General features: G+C 31.0%; 2 protein-coding genes across 2 annotated transcripts; both read right to left on the bottom strand.

Annotated features, from left to right (window-relative positions):
- Positions 1-1,985: 1,985 nt before the first annotated feature.
- On the bottom strand, positions 1,986-6,068 carry LOC100794562 (elongator complex protein 5). Its single transcript, XM_003519203.4, has 10 exons — positions 5,961-6,068; positions 5,661-5,851; positions 5,477-5,572; positions 4,774-4,940; positions 4,565-4,611; positions 3,624-3,693; positions 3,203-3,426; positions 3,022-3,111; positions 2,400-2,475; positions 1,986-2,312 (listed from the first exon to the last, which is right to left on the bottom strand). The coding sequence occupies exons 1-10, from the start codon at positions 6,066-6,068 to the stop codon at positions 2,128-2,130; spliced, it is 1,254 nt and encodes a 417-aa protein (XP_003519251.3). The 3' UTR covers positions 1,986-2,127.
- Positions 6,069-9,237: 3,169 nt separating this feature from the next.
- Positions 9,238-13,181, bottom strand: LOC100802869 (inositol 3-kinase). Its single transcript, XM_003518258.5, has 2 exons — positions 12,099-13,181; positions 9,238-9,594 (listed from the first exon to the last, which is right to left on the bottom strand). Exons 1-2 carry the CDS (start codon positions 12,954-12,956, stop codon positions 9,322-9,324), a joined length of 1,131 nt encoding a protein of 376 aa, XP_003518306.2. The 5' UTR covers positions 12,957-13,181; the 3' UTR covers positions 9,238-9,321.
- Positions 13,182-16,955: the final 3,774 nt, after the last annotated feature.

Here is a 16,955-nt window from a genome sequence, read left to right as displayed (position 1 = left end):
ATCATCCATTCATAGGTAATGTTTACATTTAATAGTTTCACATTGAAGAATTGATTATGAATTCAAAATAAAATTGATTATGTTGAATTTTACTATCGACTTTTTCAAATAAAAACATTCAAATATAAATAACTTCACTTTAAATTCAACTTTGCAAAATCACTTTTATTCATTGTGTTTAGTTTTACTTTTGCTCAACCTTCAACGTTAATCCATCTTGAAGCTACTCTCAAAAACTTTCACTTTCACTTCTAACACTCATTGTGAGTTTAAACACAGTTCCAAACATGCTGAAAATCGATATTGTAAACGCTTACTTATGCACATACTAAACATTTTTCACCATGAATGGGTGTTGGGTGAAGTATGTTTCAAAACCAGATTTACAAAAATCCTTGAAGACGTGCCTCCTATCAATTCTATTTCTACCAGTATTCTCTAATTTTGATCCTGTGTTTGGAGTTTAGACAAGTTTATATGTATGGCATGAAGAAATTAGAAAAATACAAAACAAGTAATTATCCAGTCAAGTCATGCCAATTTACTGACAATCATCTCCAAACAGATTCTATCACGTCTAACATGAACATAAGCAAACAATCTCAGGCCTCAGCCCAGATTACAACATAGCAAGTAGAAGTGCAGTAAAAAAATCACTCTGCGCCAGAGAGATCAGGAAAGAGACATTTAAAATAGAAGAAAGATGAAAAGGGCATTTCATTACCAATGCCAAGAAATTTCATTACAAATGATACAAGTCTGTTAAAAAAGATAGACAAAGGCACAAAGCTATCTCTAACTAATTAAAGTTGCACAACTAAATCAGAACTTTTTTTTTTGCTAACTGATTAAATCAGAAGTTAATTACTAGAAACCTTATAAAAAACTAATCTCAAAATTTAACGTTTAACGATAATATTTGAGCTTCCAAAATTTTAACTTTTCAAAACCTAAATACGATAACCTATAAGATCGCTTTTAAAATCACTCGTGCTGCTGCATTACCCATCATGTTAAAAACTCCAAAGCTCAGTTAACATGAGAATTCTGTTTTCCCGAAAGTTGTCTTTCTCCTTCTCCCCTTCCAAATGCCATGTTGAAAACAAGTCAACTAACCATTTTTTCTTCATCACATTAGATGTTCAGCTGAACACTAATTCCACAGAAATAGCATTGCTGGAAACCATATTTTCACGTAATTCCTATGAAACCTTCACTAGCATAGTGCTTTATTAGAATTCAATCATCAGCAATCTATATCTATACTATCACATTACCAGAGACAATAAACAACAAACTCCTCCATGACAACCATAATAAGTCCCACTGGACTACTCTGTTTAAAACCCATGCCTACCAAGTCATCTGCATTCCCTGGTCCTTATCAACCTACCTGATCTTAATACCATGGCCACCATATCCATAGCCTGTATCTTTTAATATAAATTTCATTTAAGATTGATACACATTAACAACTCAAATTTTGGAAAAAGACCACTTCCTTTCCATGGATTCTAGCTTTCATCTTCCTGCAGAAGTGGGTACTTCCTAATTTGGTCTACACCAAACCAAGCCAAGTAGGACTTTTTAAGAAATTGGATAGAAAGATCTACAGACCATGAGTACACTTTAGAGAATAAAATATACCTCAACCATTAATTTTATAATTGATAACTATTATTATTTATTACACTTTATATTATGACGTGCATTAGTGATTAGCCTTGAAAGACAAAGGAAAGAAACAATATGCGTTCCCTCATTTGGACCAATTTTGAGTTTTAGCCAGCATTTTTGAAGCATGCAGTTCAGCCAAGCATGCATAGAATGGTTTAAACTGCTATGGTATATATAATTTTCGTTGCATGTCCACCATGCTATTGCCAGCTGAAGCAAGAGTAAGGTTTGTAGACACTAGCGCTTGACAGAAACCTTCACAAAATCGTCCAAACTAAGTCAGGTTCCTCAGTAGGTTGTGCAATATGTTGGAATGTGATACACAATGCATTTCACTTCTCAGCAATTAAACAGTATTGGATATTTTTTTTTTCCCATTTTGTTCGGTCATAAACCTAATCTATCCTTTCAAGTCACCTAGGAATACAAAAATTATCAACAATAGTATAATCATATATCTAAATCATCATCCGGGTCCTCATCAGAATCTGGCATCTCATCATCTGAATCACGAAAATATATAATCTCACCCATGGCAGAATCCTCCTTTTTACCACTTGAAATGGGATTTGCCTCACTGTTGCTCTCTTCAAGGGATCTTCTACCATCATAAATTTGTATTGGTTTGCCATTTCCTTAAAGAATAAAGAGCTTAAGTACAAGAGTTTATATATAATTGAAACGATGTAAAAAAATTGAACAAATACAAATCAATTTCATACCCTGGTGTTCAAAAGGAAGCACAACATTTGACCTATCAATTCGCTCTTTCTCTGACAGCTGGAGATTGAATTGCACCTGTTAAAACACATCAAGATTCTTGTTATTGTTTACAGTCAATGAAAAGGAATCAACTTCATATCACAACACATTTCTTGCTTGGTCTCTGGTAGTTCCCAGATAGGTTTTTCTGACTGTTTTATGTACTTGCAGAAATACTGTTATCAATCTTGTACGCAGAAAATATACCATGTCAATATGTACTGTTAGAACTCAGAAGCACTCAACACTTCACCCAACAAAGTGAAGAACCAAATCAGCACAATGGGAAGTAGTTAGAACTTGGACATTTATGCTTGATTTCATCTTTCCTAGCATCTAAATTTTATTATCTGAAAAGTGAAAAAGGCCTTGTGAATGGCTATGTACTCCATTCAACCAAAACAGGAAAACCTTAGGGTGAAGACGGAATTCAACTAACGAAAGATCTCTGTTGTAGATCCTTTTTTTTTTCAAAAACTATTTAAAATATCTGTTTACAAAAGTACTTCGGCTTTTGCTTCCAGTGACAGAGACATAACTTCACAGTACCAGTTTTCCATCTACAGAAAACTATAGACTGACCTTTGGCACTAGGCCTGCAATGGCGGTTCCGTCTACTGATGAAACAGATACGAAGTTGATTCCTCCAGACTCAACATTAAATTCTTCACACTGGATAAAAGTAGAAAGGTGTTATATCAGTGCATCAAATTTTTATATTTGTCATTCCAAATAAGTTTACAAACAGGAAGAAAGACATCACCGTTACTCTAACTCGCCCATTTCTGCGTTTGAACCTGGCATTAAATTTTCCCTTGGTAAAGTTTTGCTCAGATACGGAATTCTCTAAACATTCTTTCTGACCATCTGCAGAATGATGATATGGGTCTACACTGGCCACCATGGAAGACATGTACTCAAGAACAGCCACAGCCTTCTCTTCATGAAGGTCTGAATGCAATAGTCCAAAAATACTTGAAATTTGATCTGCAACAATAGAACAGTAACGAATTTAAGGAAGAAGTTGTTGATGCATCAAGTCAATCCATGCTAAATTTTAGTTGCAGAAATAAATTAACTATCCCACTTGTTCGGATACTCTTAAAAATTTATTCAATTAAATAACACCTAATTACACAACACAATGAAAGGAACTTTATTCAAAATAGTTCAAGAGGGAATACCATGGCTACGCAGGTTGCTTAGAAGGCCTGCAACTGATTGCAAAGATGCATGTCTCAACAGTTCACTTAGCTGTAATATCCAACAAGAATCCATTAGGATTACAGACGCACAAACTGATGATACAAGAGTAACCAACAAACCATACAGTCTTAAATAGAATGTTAAAAGTTTCAATTTGAAAGTTATTGTAAAATCTTGCACAAGAATTTTATGTGTAAAAGTAAAATCTGAAACTTGCACACACAAACAGGTTAGATAATTGGATACAGATTAACTAGGCAAAATAATTGTAACATAATAGCTTTATAACTGCTTAACAGTTAATTTATTTCCAAGAAAATTTAAAAGATTAGAAAGATAAACCAATGCATTCCATCCATGATTTTCTGGTTTTCCCCCAAGCCTCTAACCTTGTGGAAGCCAACTTTAGAATTCAAATCATCTGGTAGTTAAGGGTAACATGCAAATAAACTGAATATAATATAGAAAAATATCCAAGAGTTCACAAGTCTCTGTCACCCTTTCATGTGGCCAAAGTTAACAAATTCCTATTTGCTGAATAATAATTATTGAAGCAGTATGAATCTTAGAACGTAAGCCCACAGATTTCATGCAATGAAATGTGAATCTATTATGCAAATTGGTATACTATATTATCAATCATAGAAACAATGAAATTTTGTGGCCACCTCAAGAAGAGATGTGCTTGTTCCAAGGTTATTTGCATTAGCGGGGAAATGAAAACAAAAAACGTTCTCAAAAGTTTCACAATGATAAAAGTATTCACCTATTTGCATATACATTTAACATGTCAAGCATTGAGGCACAAAGAATGTTCATTCCCAGCACACCATCTAACTAAATTCAACTTCATTTAAAGTCGTGGCAATGGTGTTTGCTTTGTATATCTTATATTGACAATCACAGAATGAAAACATACCGAGTCTATGGCAACACAGAAGCGGGCTTTATTTTCTCCAACCAATCCTGCAGGTATATGAATTAGAAAAACTATTCAAAAAGAGAAATAACCTTTTAAAAACACATACACTTGAAACCCATTAACTGATGCAAACACATTTATTCAGTGAAAATGCAAAGGATAATCTATAAGCTAACTATAGTCACAAAACAATTTATCTGTAATACCTCTGCCAAGTTCAGTAATTACCGAAAACAACTTATCCACATCCTTTACGGATTTATAAGAACTAGTAGCAAGCGAAATTTGCTGAGACGGATTCGTAGCATTTACAGTTTTCCTTGTCTTGTCCTTCCAACCAAGAGGATCAGTATAACAGTCCAAAATGTGAATCCTGCAAAACAACACATAACTCTGAATTCAACCAATCCAAATGTATTTGATTAAGACAAAATACTAAAGAAATAATGATAAGACACAAGAAAAGCAGTTAAAACAACTTAGGGGGCGTTTGGTTGGGAAGAAATTTTCACTTTCCCATGAATCCTAACTTGGGAGGAAACTTAGTTTCCTATTTTTATACGCATTTTTAAGAAACATATTCCCAGAAAACTATGATTCCTGGGAGTCGGTTTTAACTCACATTTCCACAAAAATATTCCTGTGGAGGAGGGTGAGAATCATACTTTCCCAAGTTTAATTTTTGTTTTACTATAATAAAAACATCATACTACTCTTATTAAATTATTTAATGTGGTAAATAATTAAAGTTCCTGGTAAAAATATTACACAACTTTTTGATTCCTAAAAAACTTATTTAAAGATTCTCAATGGTTAACCAAACAAATTTTCTCCACTCCCAGGATTCATGATTCACAGGCATGCAAAAAATTTCTCCCCTACCAACCGCCCCTAGTTTAAAACATTTACCATTTGTTATTAGAAGAAGCAAAATCCACTCCATTCATCTTTAACAAAGAAGTGTAAGACGATGGACTCCGAGAAAGTGCAACAATTACTATACCCCTATATAAGAAAAAAAATTGAGATTAAAAATAAGAAGTATGAGATAAAAGAATTGATAATAATTATTTTATGGGATAGAAAAACTGACTGTGACTGAGATTTTTGTGCTATGACATGTGATGAGAGTTGAAGTAGAATGTGAGAGAATACATGAAAGGCGAAAGGTGAAGCGAGAGAGTCCTTGATTGTGAGAGTAGGCACAAGCTCTCCCTCTAACGCTCCATCCCTCAGTGTTCTGCAAATCGAATCTGCCATCTTTGGTTGCGTGGCGGGGAACAACTGTTACACACAAAGTTAAAAAGGAAAATGTTATCGTGAACAAATTAAAGTGTTTATATGCAGCAATTAGCATAATAATGCAAAATCATATTAGTTGAGGGAAGAGTACCTGGCGTGGCGGCGGAGACAGACGGAGGTGCAGGCCTGAGAGAGAAGCGAATACCTGCGTGCGGTTCACACTTCGGCCACCATAACAGGAGATCCAATTAAAAAACATCATCCGTTAGATTAAATAAATGGCTGTAATTTTGCCACGAGTTCTACTTATTAGTTTTTTTTTTTTTTTTTTAAAAAGCCAAATTTATCTGCCCAAGGGTGAGCCACTCAACTTGACTTCTGATAAAAAAAAAATATTCAAATTTAGTATATGAATATTGAAAAACTAAAAAGTATCATAAATTAGTTATACGAATAACTTAATGATAAATTTATTATTATATTTTATAATTTAATATTAAATTTATTTTTAAAGATATAATTTATTATTAAATTAATCCTTAAATATTATAAGATAAGATAATCCCACAGTTTAAAGATAAAATTAGTACATCTAAAATTTGACAATAATTAAGTTCATCCATATCAATAACATATCTATCAAAATTTAAGATGACAAATAGATTCCACAATCTATTTGTAAATATAAAATTTTATTTTTTAATTTTTCATGAACTTAAAGTTTGAGTGTATTATAAATTCAAAGAATCAAATTTAACCTTCTTTTTTGGCTTGTAACCAGTATTTTAAGTGTATTGATTAAAAAATAAAAATAAAATTCAATCTACAAAACATAAATGAATAAAAAAATAAATTTTGTACCTCCCAATAAAGAATTTTCAATTTTAGTTCACATTTGTATTATTATTATTATTATTATTATTATTATTATTATTATTATTATTATTATTATTATTATTATTATTATTATTATTATTATTATTATTATAATATAAGAGGAGTGCTCTCGTACCCACGTAGCCCACCTGGAAATGCTCTACTTCTTTACTTTGCTTTGTTCATCTTTTTCTCGATGCTTAATACTTTGTTTAATTCCGAGAAAATAAAAGAATTAATTATATAATTTTTATGTGAGATATGTTAATTATTTGACGGAATTAGAACTTTTTATAAAATGTTAAAATTTTTAAATGAATTGTTTGGTGATCGATATAAAAGAATGTCCTCAAACTTTATCCAAAAGGGAATCTTTTATATCAGTTGTCAAACAACTAATTTAAAAAATATAATGTTTTACATCAATTTTATTAGGCAATGCAAAAAGTAGTGATTAATGATTAATGGATCTAATAAAAAGGGAATAATTATTTCATTTTAAATAATTGAGGAATCAAATTTAATTTTTAAATAATTGAAGAATTAAATTGAATCTTAAAATAAATTAAAAGAACAATTGAATAATTAAGTCAAAATAAGAAGAAAAAAGTAACAAAAAATATTTACCAAATCAATTGTTAATGGATTGTCAAATATTTTGTTAGCTCCTATGTTGGCCTATACGTGTGACAAATTATTTTGTTAATGTTCTTTTGCAATGGTCATGTTCATCTCTCATCTTCTTCCTATTATTCAGAAATGTGATATTTTGTTCTTCCTTTTATTCAAAAACATCCTCAGATCTGCCGAATTAGAGTTCCAAGAGAAACAGCACAGAGGTGAAGATGATAAGCGGCATAGGACAATTTGCGTAGTCAAGACATACTAACAAAAAAGAAAGGCAAAAGCGAGAATTGGAGTACATATGCAAATTGAGGATAATGAATAGGAAACAAGAGTTGTAATTTGCAATTTTGTTATTGTGGTTTAAGAACAAATGTTAACCTCCAAGACTTAAAAGGAATCCAAGGAAGGCTTTCTACACGTGTACTCTGCCAAGGATGTGTTGAATAGATTTGTGAAATATATTCTAAACATGTTAAAATTGTAAATTATGATAATAAAGCATATAGTAACCTTTTAGCAGGAAGATGAATCAAACTGCTATTATTTTGCATGAGTTGATAAAGAGTGAAGTATGTGCAATAGATACAAATGAAATTGAAAAAATGGGGAGTAGAGTTGATGCAAAAGGTTGATGATGTGGGATTTAGAGCTAGAATGTTAAAATCGTGTATTACTGCCAATGCCATATAAAAATATTTTTAGTATTCTAAGACACAAGGATCCAAATATCCAATTACTATTATTCATATTATAAACCCTAAATCATACATAGAAACTGCCATATAGAATTTTCTTTTGCTTTTATACATTCTAAACCACAGGGATCTATTATTCACTATAGATCATTATTCATCAGACACATACATAGGTCACACTATTATACAGCATCCAATCAAGATGCTAAAATTCCCAAACAATAGCCCCTGTCAACCGGAGCACATTAAAAGACAATTTGCTCTAAAATGATAGTGCTAAGTTTTGTAAGCTGGCAAAATAATAGAATTGTGCCATATCCGATGCGTTTGAACAGCTTTTCCTACATATTGTCATGTTTCCTTCTTTTTCTTCTTTCTTTCGTAGGAAGCATAACTCATCATAAGCAATGAACGGCATTAAATGGATATGGCAAGGCATAGAAACATAAATAGAATTTCAATCTAGATTTTCTTTTTAAGAATAATTTATTAGTAATTTGGTACAAGTAGAACTAAAAATTAGGCAGCACGTGAGACTTGGGGAACATTTGTTTTACAAATAACTTTTTAAGTCTTAAAAATATTATTCTTGGAAATAAAACATGAGAATGTTATTCTTTCAATGAGAATGCTATTCTTGAGAATGTTTTTTATATTCCTAAAAATAATTTTGACATATATTTGATTAAATTATTTTTTTGAAAATATATATTATAATTACTGAAATATCTTTATTATTAAAGATGTTATTTTTTTCATAAAATAAATAATTTTATTATAAAACCAACAAATGACAAACAAATAGACTGTACTCAAAATATTATATCTCATGTTCGCATGACAAACTCCTTTCATTACTTATTTATTATTCATTAGAGTATGAAAGTAAATAAAAATTGACACATGAAGTTAAAAAAATAGAAAACATAATGAAGGTATTATTAAGATGAGATTGAGATAGTGGGAAAGAAAAAGATATATGCATATTATTACCCACAAAGGAAATTTTTGTTCCCATGAAAATAAATGTTCCATATTCCCTTTGCAAAGATTAAATATTAATCTAAGGTGATATTATTGCTTATTCAAGTAAAAAATATATCTGAAATTAATTATTTTGCTACTTTCTATAAACTTTGGGATTATTTTTTCCCCTTGTATGATCCTTGGATTAAAAAATCTATCCGTACACCCTCGGTGTAGAAAAGGCCCCATAAAATGAAAGAATCCTGGAAGCTAATAGATCTCTATTTGATATGAAAAGGAAGTGAACTGGAGAATTACAGTGAGTTTTGGAACTTCAACCATCCCATATTAGGGTTTACCATCAACGCTTGGAATTGGTTCCTCGTGCACAGAAGTCAGTGAAAGTATCGTCTTAGCGTTGTTTTGCTCCAACACTTTAGGAGAGCTTAGTAGATTCCGTCCAGATTCTTGAATCTGGCACATAATTATGGCTTTGGCAGTAACAAGAGATGCATAGAATTGATCTTGTTCAGGTGGCTTCCGAAACCCTGGAGACTCATCTCTTCTTTCTAAGAAGGGAATACCCTGCAGCTTCCTTTTGTGCATCTCATCCTTAACGATCTGAAATTTTGTTTTATATACACAAGTGAGGGATGCATCATAAAATATTTTTACATTGCTAAGAGGAGCAGATGAATAATATAAACAAACACTCTCGATTGTCAACTCTTCGCAATACAGACTGATACACAACTCATTAGATAGCAAGAAAACAGCACCAATTGAGTGACAACAACAGCTACAACAAAGTCATATCTCACTTAAATGAGGTTCGCTACATGGATCACACGACACCATTAGACTTGGTTAAAGACCAAAGTTTCAGAAATACAAGTAATATGCTACAAATTGGGTGACAAATACAAGTGATATGCTAGAAACCATATCTACTCTAGCAAATTGCACATGTCTTTGATCTTGCTATGTGTTTTTTCCAATTTTCATTCAATTCTTCCTTCATATTCAGTAACATTTGATTTGCATGTTTTTCTTTCTTAAGATCGACTAAGACCTAGTAAACATGGAAAAGAAATAACTCAAACAGGTATTTACAGTTAAAATGAATTCAATCACTACAAAGTAAACAGACTGCCACCAAATAATAATTAAATTCTTCGGTGGATATCGTCAACCAAGAATCATACCTAAGCCATATTGGAGATTGAAGCATGTGAATTATTTTGAATTTTCTAACTTTTCCAAGGCTGTGGGATTTGAGTTTTGTTGGGTATTTTGGTTTTCTAGCTTTAATAAAATGAATAATATTCATTATGCTGACCTCACCTAATGGGATAAGAGTTTGTTGTTGTTGATCATATCCATTCTCCAAACCATTTTTTTCAATTGGGGAGATATTCTGGTCCGTTTTTAGATTGTCAACAGACTGAAACTAAGCTTCCACAGGAGTAATGGGACAGGCATGGGGTGGGGCTGAAAGCAAACTTGAGCTTCCATTGTCAAGGGATCTATTAAATCAGGATTTCAAAGGATTTTAAAAGATTTTTTATAAAAAAAGTCTTGATATTAAATTAAGATTTTTAAATAATATAAATAAGTTTTTTGGTATTTAATTAAGACTTTTACGATTTTCTAAAGAACGCAACAAAATAAAGTGATATTCAATTAGGATTTTTTATAATTTAAAAGAAATCTTCTAGTATTAAAAATATACAAATTTTGATAAATCATTTCTTAAGGTGAATTTCATTTGACTTTTTAATATAGAATATCTATCAAATAATCTTACTCAATTCTTTGATTTTATTAGATTTTTTTTTTCTTTTTATATTAGTTACTAGACTTTCTTTTCTTTTTTCTCACCACACATATCCTCAATTCGACACAATGTTTTTGTGACGGTCAATCTTAATTTTATCTTCCCCATAACTCAATATCTATTCTACAAATTTTTCACTTTCATCACTCTCTTTTAATATATGTTCATTATTGCATCCCATTTAAATATGTCATTGGATTGATCATAAAATAATTATAGTAATTAAAAAAAAAAAACAAAAGATCCATGTATAATTTTAAATTTATTATTGTTCATATCCAAAAGCAAGAATAAAAAAATTTTATTGCAAGAAGTGGTAAGTTATAATCAATTTTTCTATTAAAAGATTAAAAAAATTATATTGATTTTAGTTTTGTTATCGGAACCTCTTCTTATTACTTTTTTTACTGTCTTGTAATTTTAAATGTATTTTTAAAAATTCAATATCTCCTTTTAAATCTTATAAATTTATAAAGTCATTTCAAATCCTTTAAATTCTTATAATATAAATCCATTAAAATACAAACTATCATAAAAATCTTGTAAAAAAATCTAATAAATCATAACATTCATAATTAATCTTTAAAATCCAAAAAATCTTTTTTATATTAAAATATTCTTTTAAAATTCTAATCCAATACAAATTATTCATCATAAACATTAGAGACATATAATATATAATCAAATAGCCGCAATCTTAAATATAAATTGTTCATCAGTACCAAAGTTTCCCATTTCTTGTAAAATAATACCAAGGAAAACAAAAGGCAACATTGATAAGTCTGCAATTCTAACATGACATAGCTAGCAAAATCCCTCAATAAAAAGTAGCAGATAGCATATCCTAAGTTTCCAACAAGCTATAACAGTCTAGTAACATTGACGACTATGAATTAATTCCCCCACGAATCGATATTTTTAAATGAAACTTTCATTGATAAGCATAGCAAACTCCCAAAATTGTTCATCAGGCAAAAAAGTTGAAAATTCATTCAGTTCCACTTTGCTAGCAATCAAACAGTATCATCTTCCAACTAAGCGCTTATTTGATATACATGCAATGTAGAATCCATGGCTGACATTAATTTGGTCACACATCCCAATCACATTCAAGTATTCAACATCTAAACATCTATTTTCTTCTAGACACCGAATTTAGTGATTTGGGTTATATGACAAGCACCGAATCTTTTTTTAGCTTACACCAGATTTCCCAACCGATAGTGAGAAACTAATTTCTTCTCTCTGAATCTGAATCTGATGATAAAAATGAATGCAAGAAACAAACCTGAATCAAGTTGAAGTCAAGCTTGGGCGGTCCCAATTGCGCCACAGCAATGGACCCAAAGAAGTTCCCCAACAGAGCAGCATCGGGCACGGCCAAACCCCTGACAATCCCCGCCGCAAACCCGCCGAGAAAGCAGTCCCCGGCGCCGGTGGGATCAACCTGATCAGCCACGAACGGCGCCACCTTAAACGCACCGTTTGGACAAAAAACCTCGCAGCCATCCTTCCCGTGCGTGACGACCACGCAACACAACTTCCTCACCTCCTCCACGTCAATAAAAACGGCTTCATCCGCGGAAGCCTTCAGAAACGCGACGCGCGGCAAGAGGTGGAAGAACCCGCTGTCTCTCAGCGCTACGTGGCTCACGCGACCGTTGATGTTGTCGAACCTGCGAATCAGAGCCTGGATGTCGACGAACACGTGGTCGCAGATAGATAGCATTTTTTCCAGTGTCTCCGGGAGAATCTCACCGCCGACCCCGACCGCGAGTCCGAACCCGAATCGAGTCTGGTCCGGTAGGTCGGAGGGTAGGATTGAATCGCAGGATCGGACGCGGTTCAGGAGGCGGTCCGGGTAGACCGAACCGAAGTGGGCGTGGAAGAGCATGGTTTGGGAGGTTGGGATTATCAAGGGGGGATGGTTGGAAGTGGCGGCGGCGTAGGCGAAGTCGGGGCCCACCCTGGAGACGGTGTGGAAGGGGAGGGTGAGGGCGTCGAGGATGACGGAGATGAAGGAGGCAGCGCCGCCGAGGGTCTCGGCGACGGCCTCGCCGTCGCGGTGGAGGACGTCATGGCAGTAGTTGCCGACGACGAGGCCGCGGCGGGGAATGATGGGTTTGGAGTCTGTGACCATGACCATGTAAAAAGGTTATTTCTTTTTTGATGGGAAGAAGAAAAAAAGTGGTAACTGTGGGGACGCGCGCCAGAACCAGAAGGAGATTTTGGTGGCGACACCGGGCACCAATGCATTCTTATTCTCAATATCATGGATCTTCTGTTTCTCTGTCTCTCATTTTTGGACTATTTCAAGATTTTATTTCCACCTCATTCTTTGCACAGTTTATTGAATCAATTAATTACCGTTATTTACCTATCACCTTTTCAAGCAGACTTAACCATTGATGGAAAGATTTCATTACCTCATTATGCTCAACTCTCAATCAATTTCTCCTTAGTCCTTTCTACAATCTCTCTATCATCTATCACTATTAATAAAAGTAATTATTTATTCTTAAATTATTCTATAACTATTTTTATTTCTTTCATAAACTTTTAAAATATAAGTGTTGTTATTTCTCTTAAAAAGATTATTAACCCTACTTTCTTTAATTGTTTTTCTTGTTTTTTTTTAACTATAACTATTAATAAAAACAATTACCTAATTTGATTTACATATTTTTTATTTTTAAATTATCCTTTCATATATATTATTGTTTTTATTTCTTTCATAAACTTTCAAAATGTAACTATTATCACTTTCATTAAAACAATTGTTACCACTACTTTCTTTAATTGTTTTTTTTCTTTTTATTTTTTAAAATAAAGATAGAAACATAAAGTTGAGGGTGGTCCGTAAATCGTACGAATCAAGTTGATCGGTAAGGTTGACACGGATCAACTTAATTCGTATGTTGATATTAAGCATTCGGATCAACTTGACCCGTAAAAGGCTTATGGATCAAGTTGATCCGTAAGTCTTGTATGGATCAACTTAAATTATTTACAGATTAAGAGTATTTTGTCATTTCACTTTAAGTGTTGGATGCATCAGAATAATGTTGAGTGCACCTAACAACACCCTTATGTTAAACCAAATTCTAATCAATAGAGATGACAAAATGGGTTATTTGGCCCACTGCGAGCCCATGTGATGCAAGTTGTAAGCTATAATGAGTCCGACAAAAAAATTCAAATTCAATTGGACGTCTAAAATGAAATACAAGTCTTAGTGGAATTTTGTAGATTAAACCCACATCAAGCAACTATTAAATTGAACCAATGATGGATTAAAAAAAAATTTCTTTATGATTTTTTTATTGTCAATATTATATATATATATATAACCAAACAATCATTCATCTTCTCTTATATAATTGCGCATTTTATTTTTTACAAAACTAATTACAGGGAAACATCCTACATAAAAAAATTATCTTAATTCGTTTCTTGTTTTATTTGGAAATTGGGACGAAATCACTCAAATAAAAATATGTAATATAAGTTAGTAAATAAATCATTGTGTTCTTTTAAAATGTCTATTAGAAGAATTGAATCATTAAAAATTAGGTTATTATTTTAATTCTCTAATTTTCTTAGGTTCAATTTAGTCATTTTTTTTTAAAATGTTTAATTTGATCTCTTAATTTATGTATATTAGATTTCTAATTAAGTTTTTTATTTTTTAAAATGAATTATATTTGATCTCATTTTTTAAAAATATTCGGAGATGATGGAAGAAAATAAGATCAAATTAAATTTATTTTAAAAAATAAAAATATAATTGAATCTAAAAGATAAATTAAAGAATTAAAATAGTAATTAAATCTAAAAATTAAAAGATAAAATAATAAAATTAATATCATTTTATTCTTTTTTATTTCTTATATTTTTATGTATACTTTTAGCGAGATAATTGCTCCACTAAGAGGTGGATCCATTCCTGGATTGAACGATATTTGGTGTTCAACCAAGATTTTCTTAGGTCAGCTTGTCGGGTCAATTTAATTAATGGAATAAGATAAGGTTACTTTCTCAAAGATAGATATAGATATATTCAATCATATAATTAGTTTGCATCTGAATATCAAATTTTTTCTTCTTTAAAAAAAACGGCTTTAGATTTTATGTGAACTAGTTTAATTCCTGTTTTAAAATTCAATAACATTTTTCCTTTGATAAAATTATAAATTTGATCCCTCAGTTTATCTCCAATTTTTAGATTTAATCCCGTAGTAATTTAGTTCACGAATTTAGTTATCCTAAAATCATGCAATGTTGGTCCTAGACCACAATTGAGCGTTCACCGGTAAGTTGACTGTCACGTATCATGTTTTTATTGGATGACAACTGTCAAGTATCATGTTCTGATTGGATATCAACTCAATGAAAGATGAAATGCATTGTTATTTTCATTAATCAAAATATGATACGTGACAATTATCATCCAATGAGAACATATATGTGTCAATCAATATCATTTGTTAACGGTCAACAACTTAGTCCAATTATGACCTGAGGAACCAATATTGTATGATTTTAGAAAATAGACGGAAAAAATTTGTGAATTGATTCAGTAAGAGACCAAATCTGAAATTGAAGACAAAATGGGAAAAAAAATACAATTTTTCCTTTTCCTTTTGAAAAAATGATTTGGATTTTATGTAAACTGATTTCTAAATCGATTTTATGCTCGAAATCAATTTTGTAATCAATTTTAAGATGAATATTGATTTTCAACTAAAAATACAATTAAGCCTGATAACTAAAAATGCCGTCGTTCAAAATAATTGCTCTACTTTATATAAAATAACATCATATTTAACGTTATCAAAATATCTCAATTATGAAAATTTAATAAATATTGTCCTATTCTGTCAAAAAATAAATAAATATTATCATATTAATTAGTTAATTGGTATATTTAGGGTTACTGTTAACAACATTTTATAAAAATTATTTTTTATACATATATATAATTTCAATACATTTAAAATTAATAAAAAACAAATCAAGATCATGATAAAAAAAACAAATATAACAACATTCTAATGATTTTTTTATTAACTATAATTTTACTACAGATATTACATATCAACATTTTAATGATTTTTTTATGATGTTAGGTAGAGAAAATGTAATGTTGTTATCCTTGTCAAAAGAAGCATTTTTTTTTATGATTTAAAAAGAAGCATTTAAGCGTTGCTTTGAGAAGCATTTTTTTTTATGATTTAAAAAGAAGCATTTAAGCGTTGCTTTCAATATTAAATAAGGGGTCGCCTCTTAAGGATATCTTTCATAAAACAATTTAAAAAGTTACTTTAAAGTTTGAAAACTGAAACCTAACTTATTAAAATATAAGTGGTAAGTAAAATTAACTTAAAATTGTAAAATGTTTAAAAAAATAATAAAATCATGATTTATTTTTTAAAAATAGTTAAAAAATTAGATAAATATATTGAGAATAAAAATAAAAAAATTAAAAATTAAAAATTAAAAGTTAAAAGTTAATGTTTTAAAAAATACAATTTCAAGTGATGTTTAAAAAACACTAAAAATTAACTTGAATAACTTTTCAAACATAACTATATACTGCACTTCTTAGGTGAACTTGAAAGATGTGATTCTAACATTAATTGGACTATCACGTGTTACGTTTTTATTGGATAACAACTGTCACGTGTCATGTTCTGATTGGATATCAATTCAATGAAAGATGAAATGCTTATTTGCATTGACCAATCAAAATATACGTGACAATTGTCATCCAATGAGAACATATATGTGTCAATCAACATCATTTGCTAACGGTGAACAACGTAATCCAATTAATGTTTTAAAAAATACAATTTCAAGTGATGTTTAAAAAACACTAAAAATTAACTTGAATAACTTTTCAAACATAACTATATACTGCACTTCTTCGGTGAGCTTGAAAAATGTGACTCTAATATAGAAATCTCAACCTTTTGAAAAGTATAATTAATCAATTAATGGTGTAACATGGCCCGGAATTCCAATTAATTTGACCCTTTTTTTCGTGGATTCTTGTTGTTCTTCCTATGTATTTCTTTTTTTAACATTAGTTTCCTCTATCCTTCTCTTCTCTCTATCGATGATAATTCAATTGTTCCGCCATCAT

This window comes from Glycine max, chromosome 2, assembly GCF_000004515.6.
Source record: "Glycine max cultivar Williams 82 chromosome 2, Glycine_max_v4.0, whole genome shotgun sequence".
Classification (NCBI taxonomy): Eukaryota; Viridiplantae; Streptophyta; class Magnoliopsida; order Fabales; family Fabaceae; genus Glycine; species Glycine max.
The sequence above is the reverse complement of the archived record's forward strand: the minus strand, read 5'-3'. Positions and strand labels throughout refer to the sequence as shown.

What these genes read in the sequence shown, in the direction of transcription:
- LOC100802869 (XM_003518258.5), bottom strand. Translation starts at nt 12,956, where the DNA reads ATGGTCATGGTCACAGACTCCAAACCCATCATTCCCCGCCGCGGCCTC. An exon ending in TTGACTTCAACTTGATTCAG is followed by an intron (nt 9,595 to 12,098) that starts GTTTGTTTCTTG and finishes ACAAAATTTCAG; the next exon opens with ATCGTTAAGGATGAGATGCA.
- LOC100794562 (XM_003519203.4), bottom strand. Translation starts at nt 6,068, where the DNA reads ATGTTTTTTAATTGGATCTCCTGTTATGGTGGCCGAAGTGTGAACCGC. An exon ending in AAGCAACCTGCGTAGCCATG is followed by an intron (nt 3,427 to 3,623) that starts GTATTCCCTCTT and finishes CTATTGTTGCAG; the next exon opens with ATCAAATTTCAAGTATTTTT. An exon ending in ATGGGCGAGTTAGAGTAACG is followed by an intron (nt 3,112 to 3,202) that starts GTGATGTCTTTC and finishes ACTTTTATCCAG; the next exon opens with TGTGAAGAATTTAATGTTGA.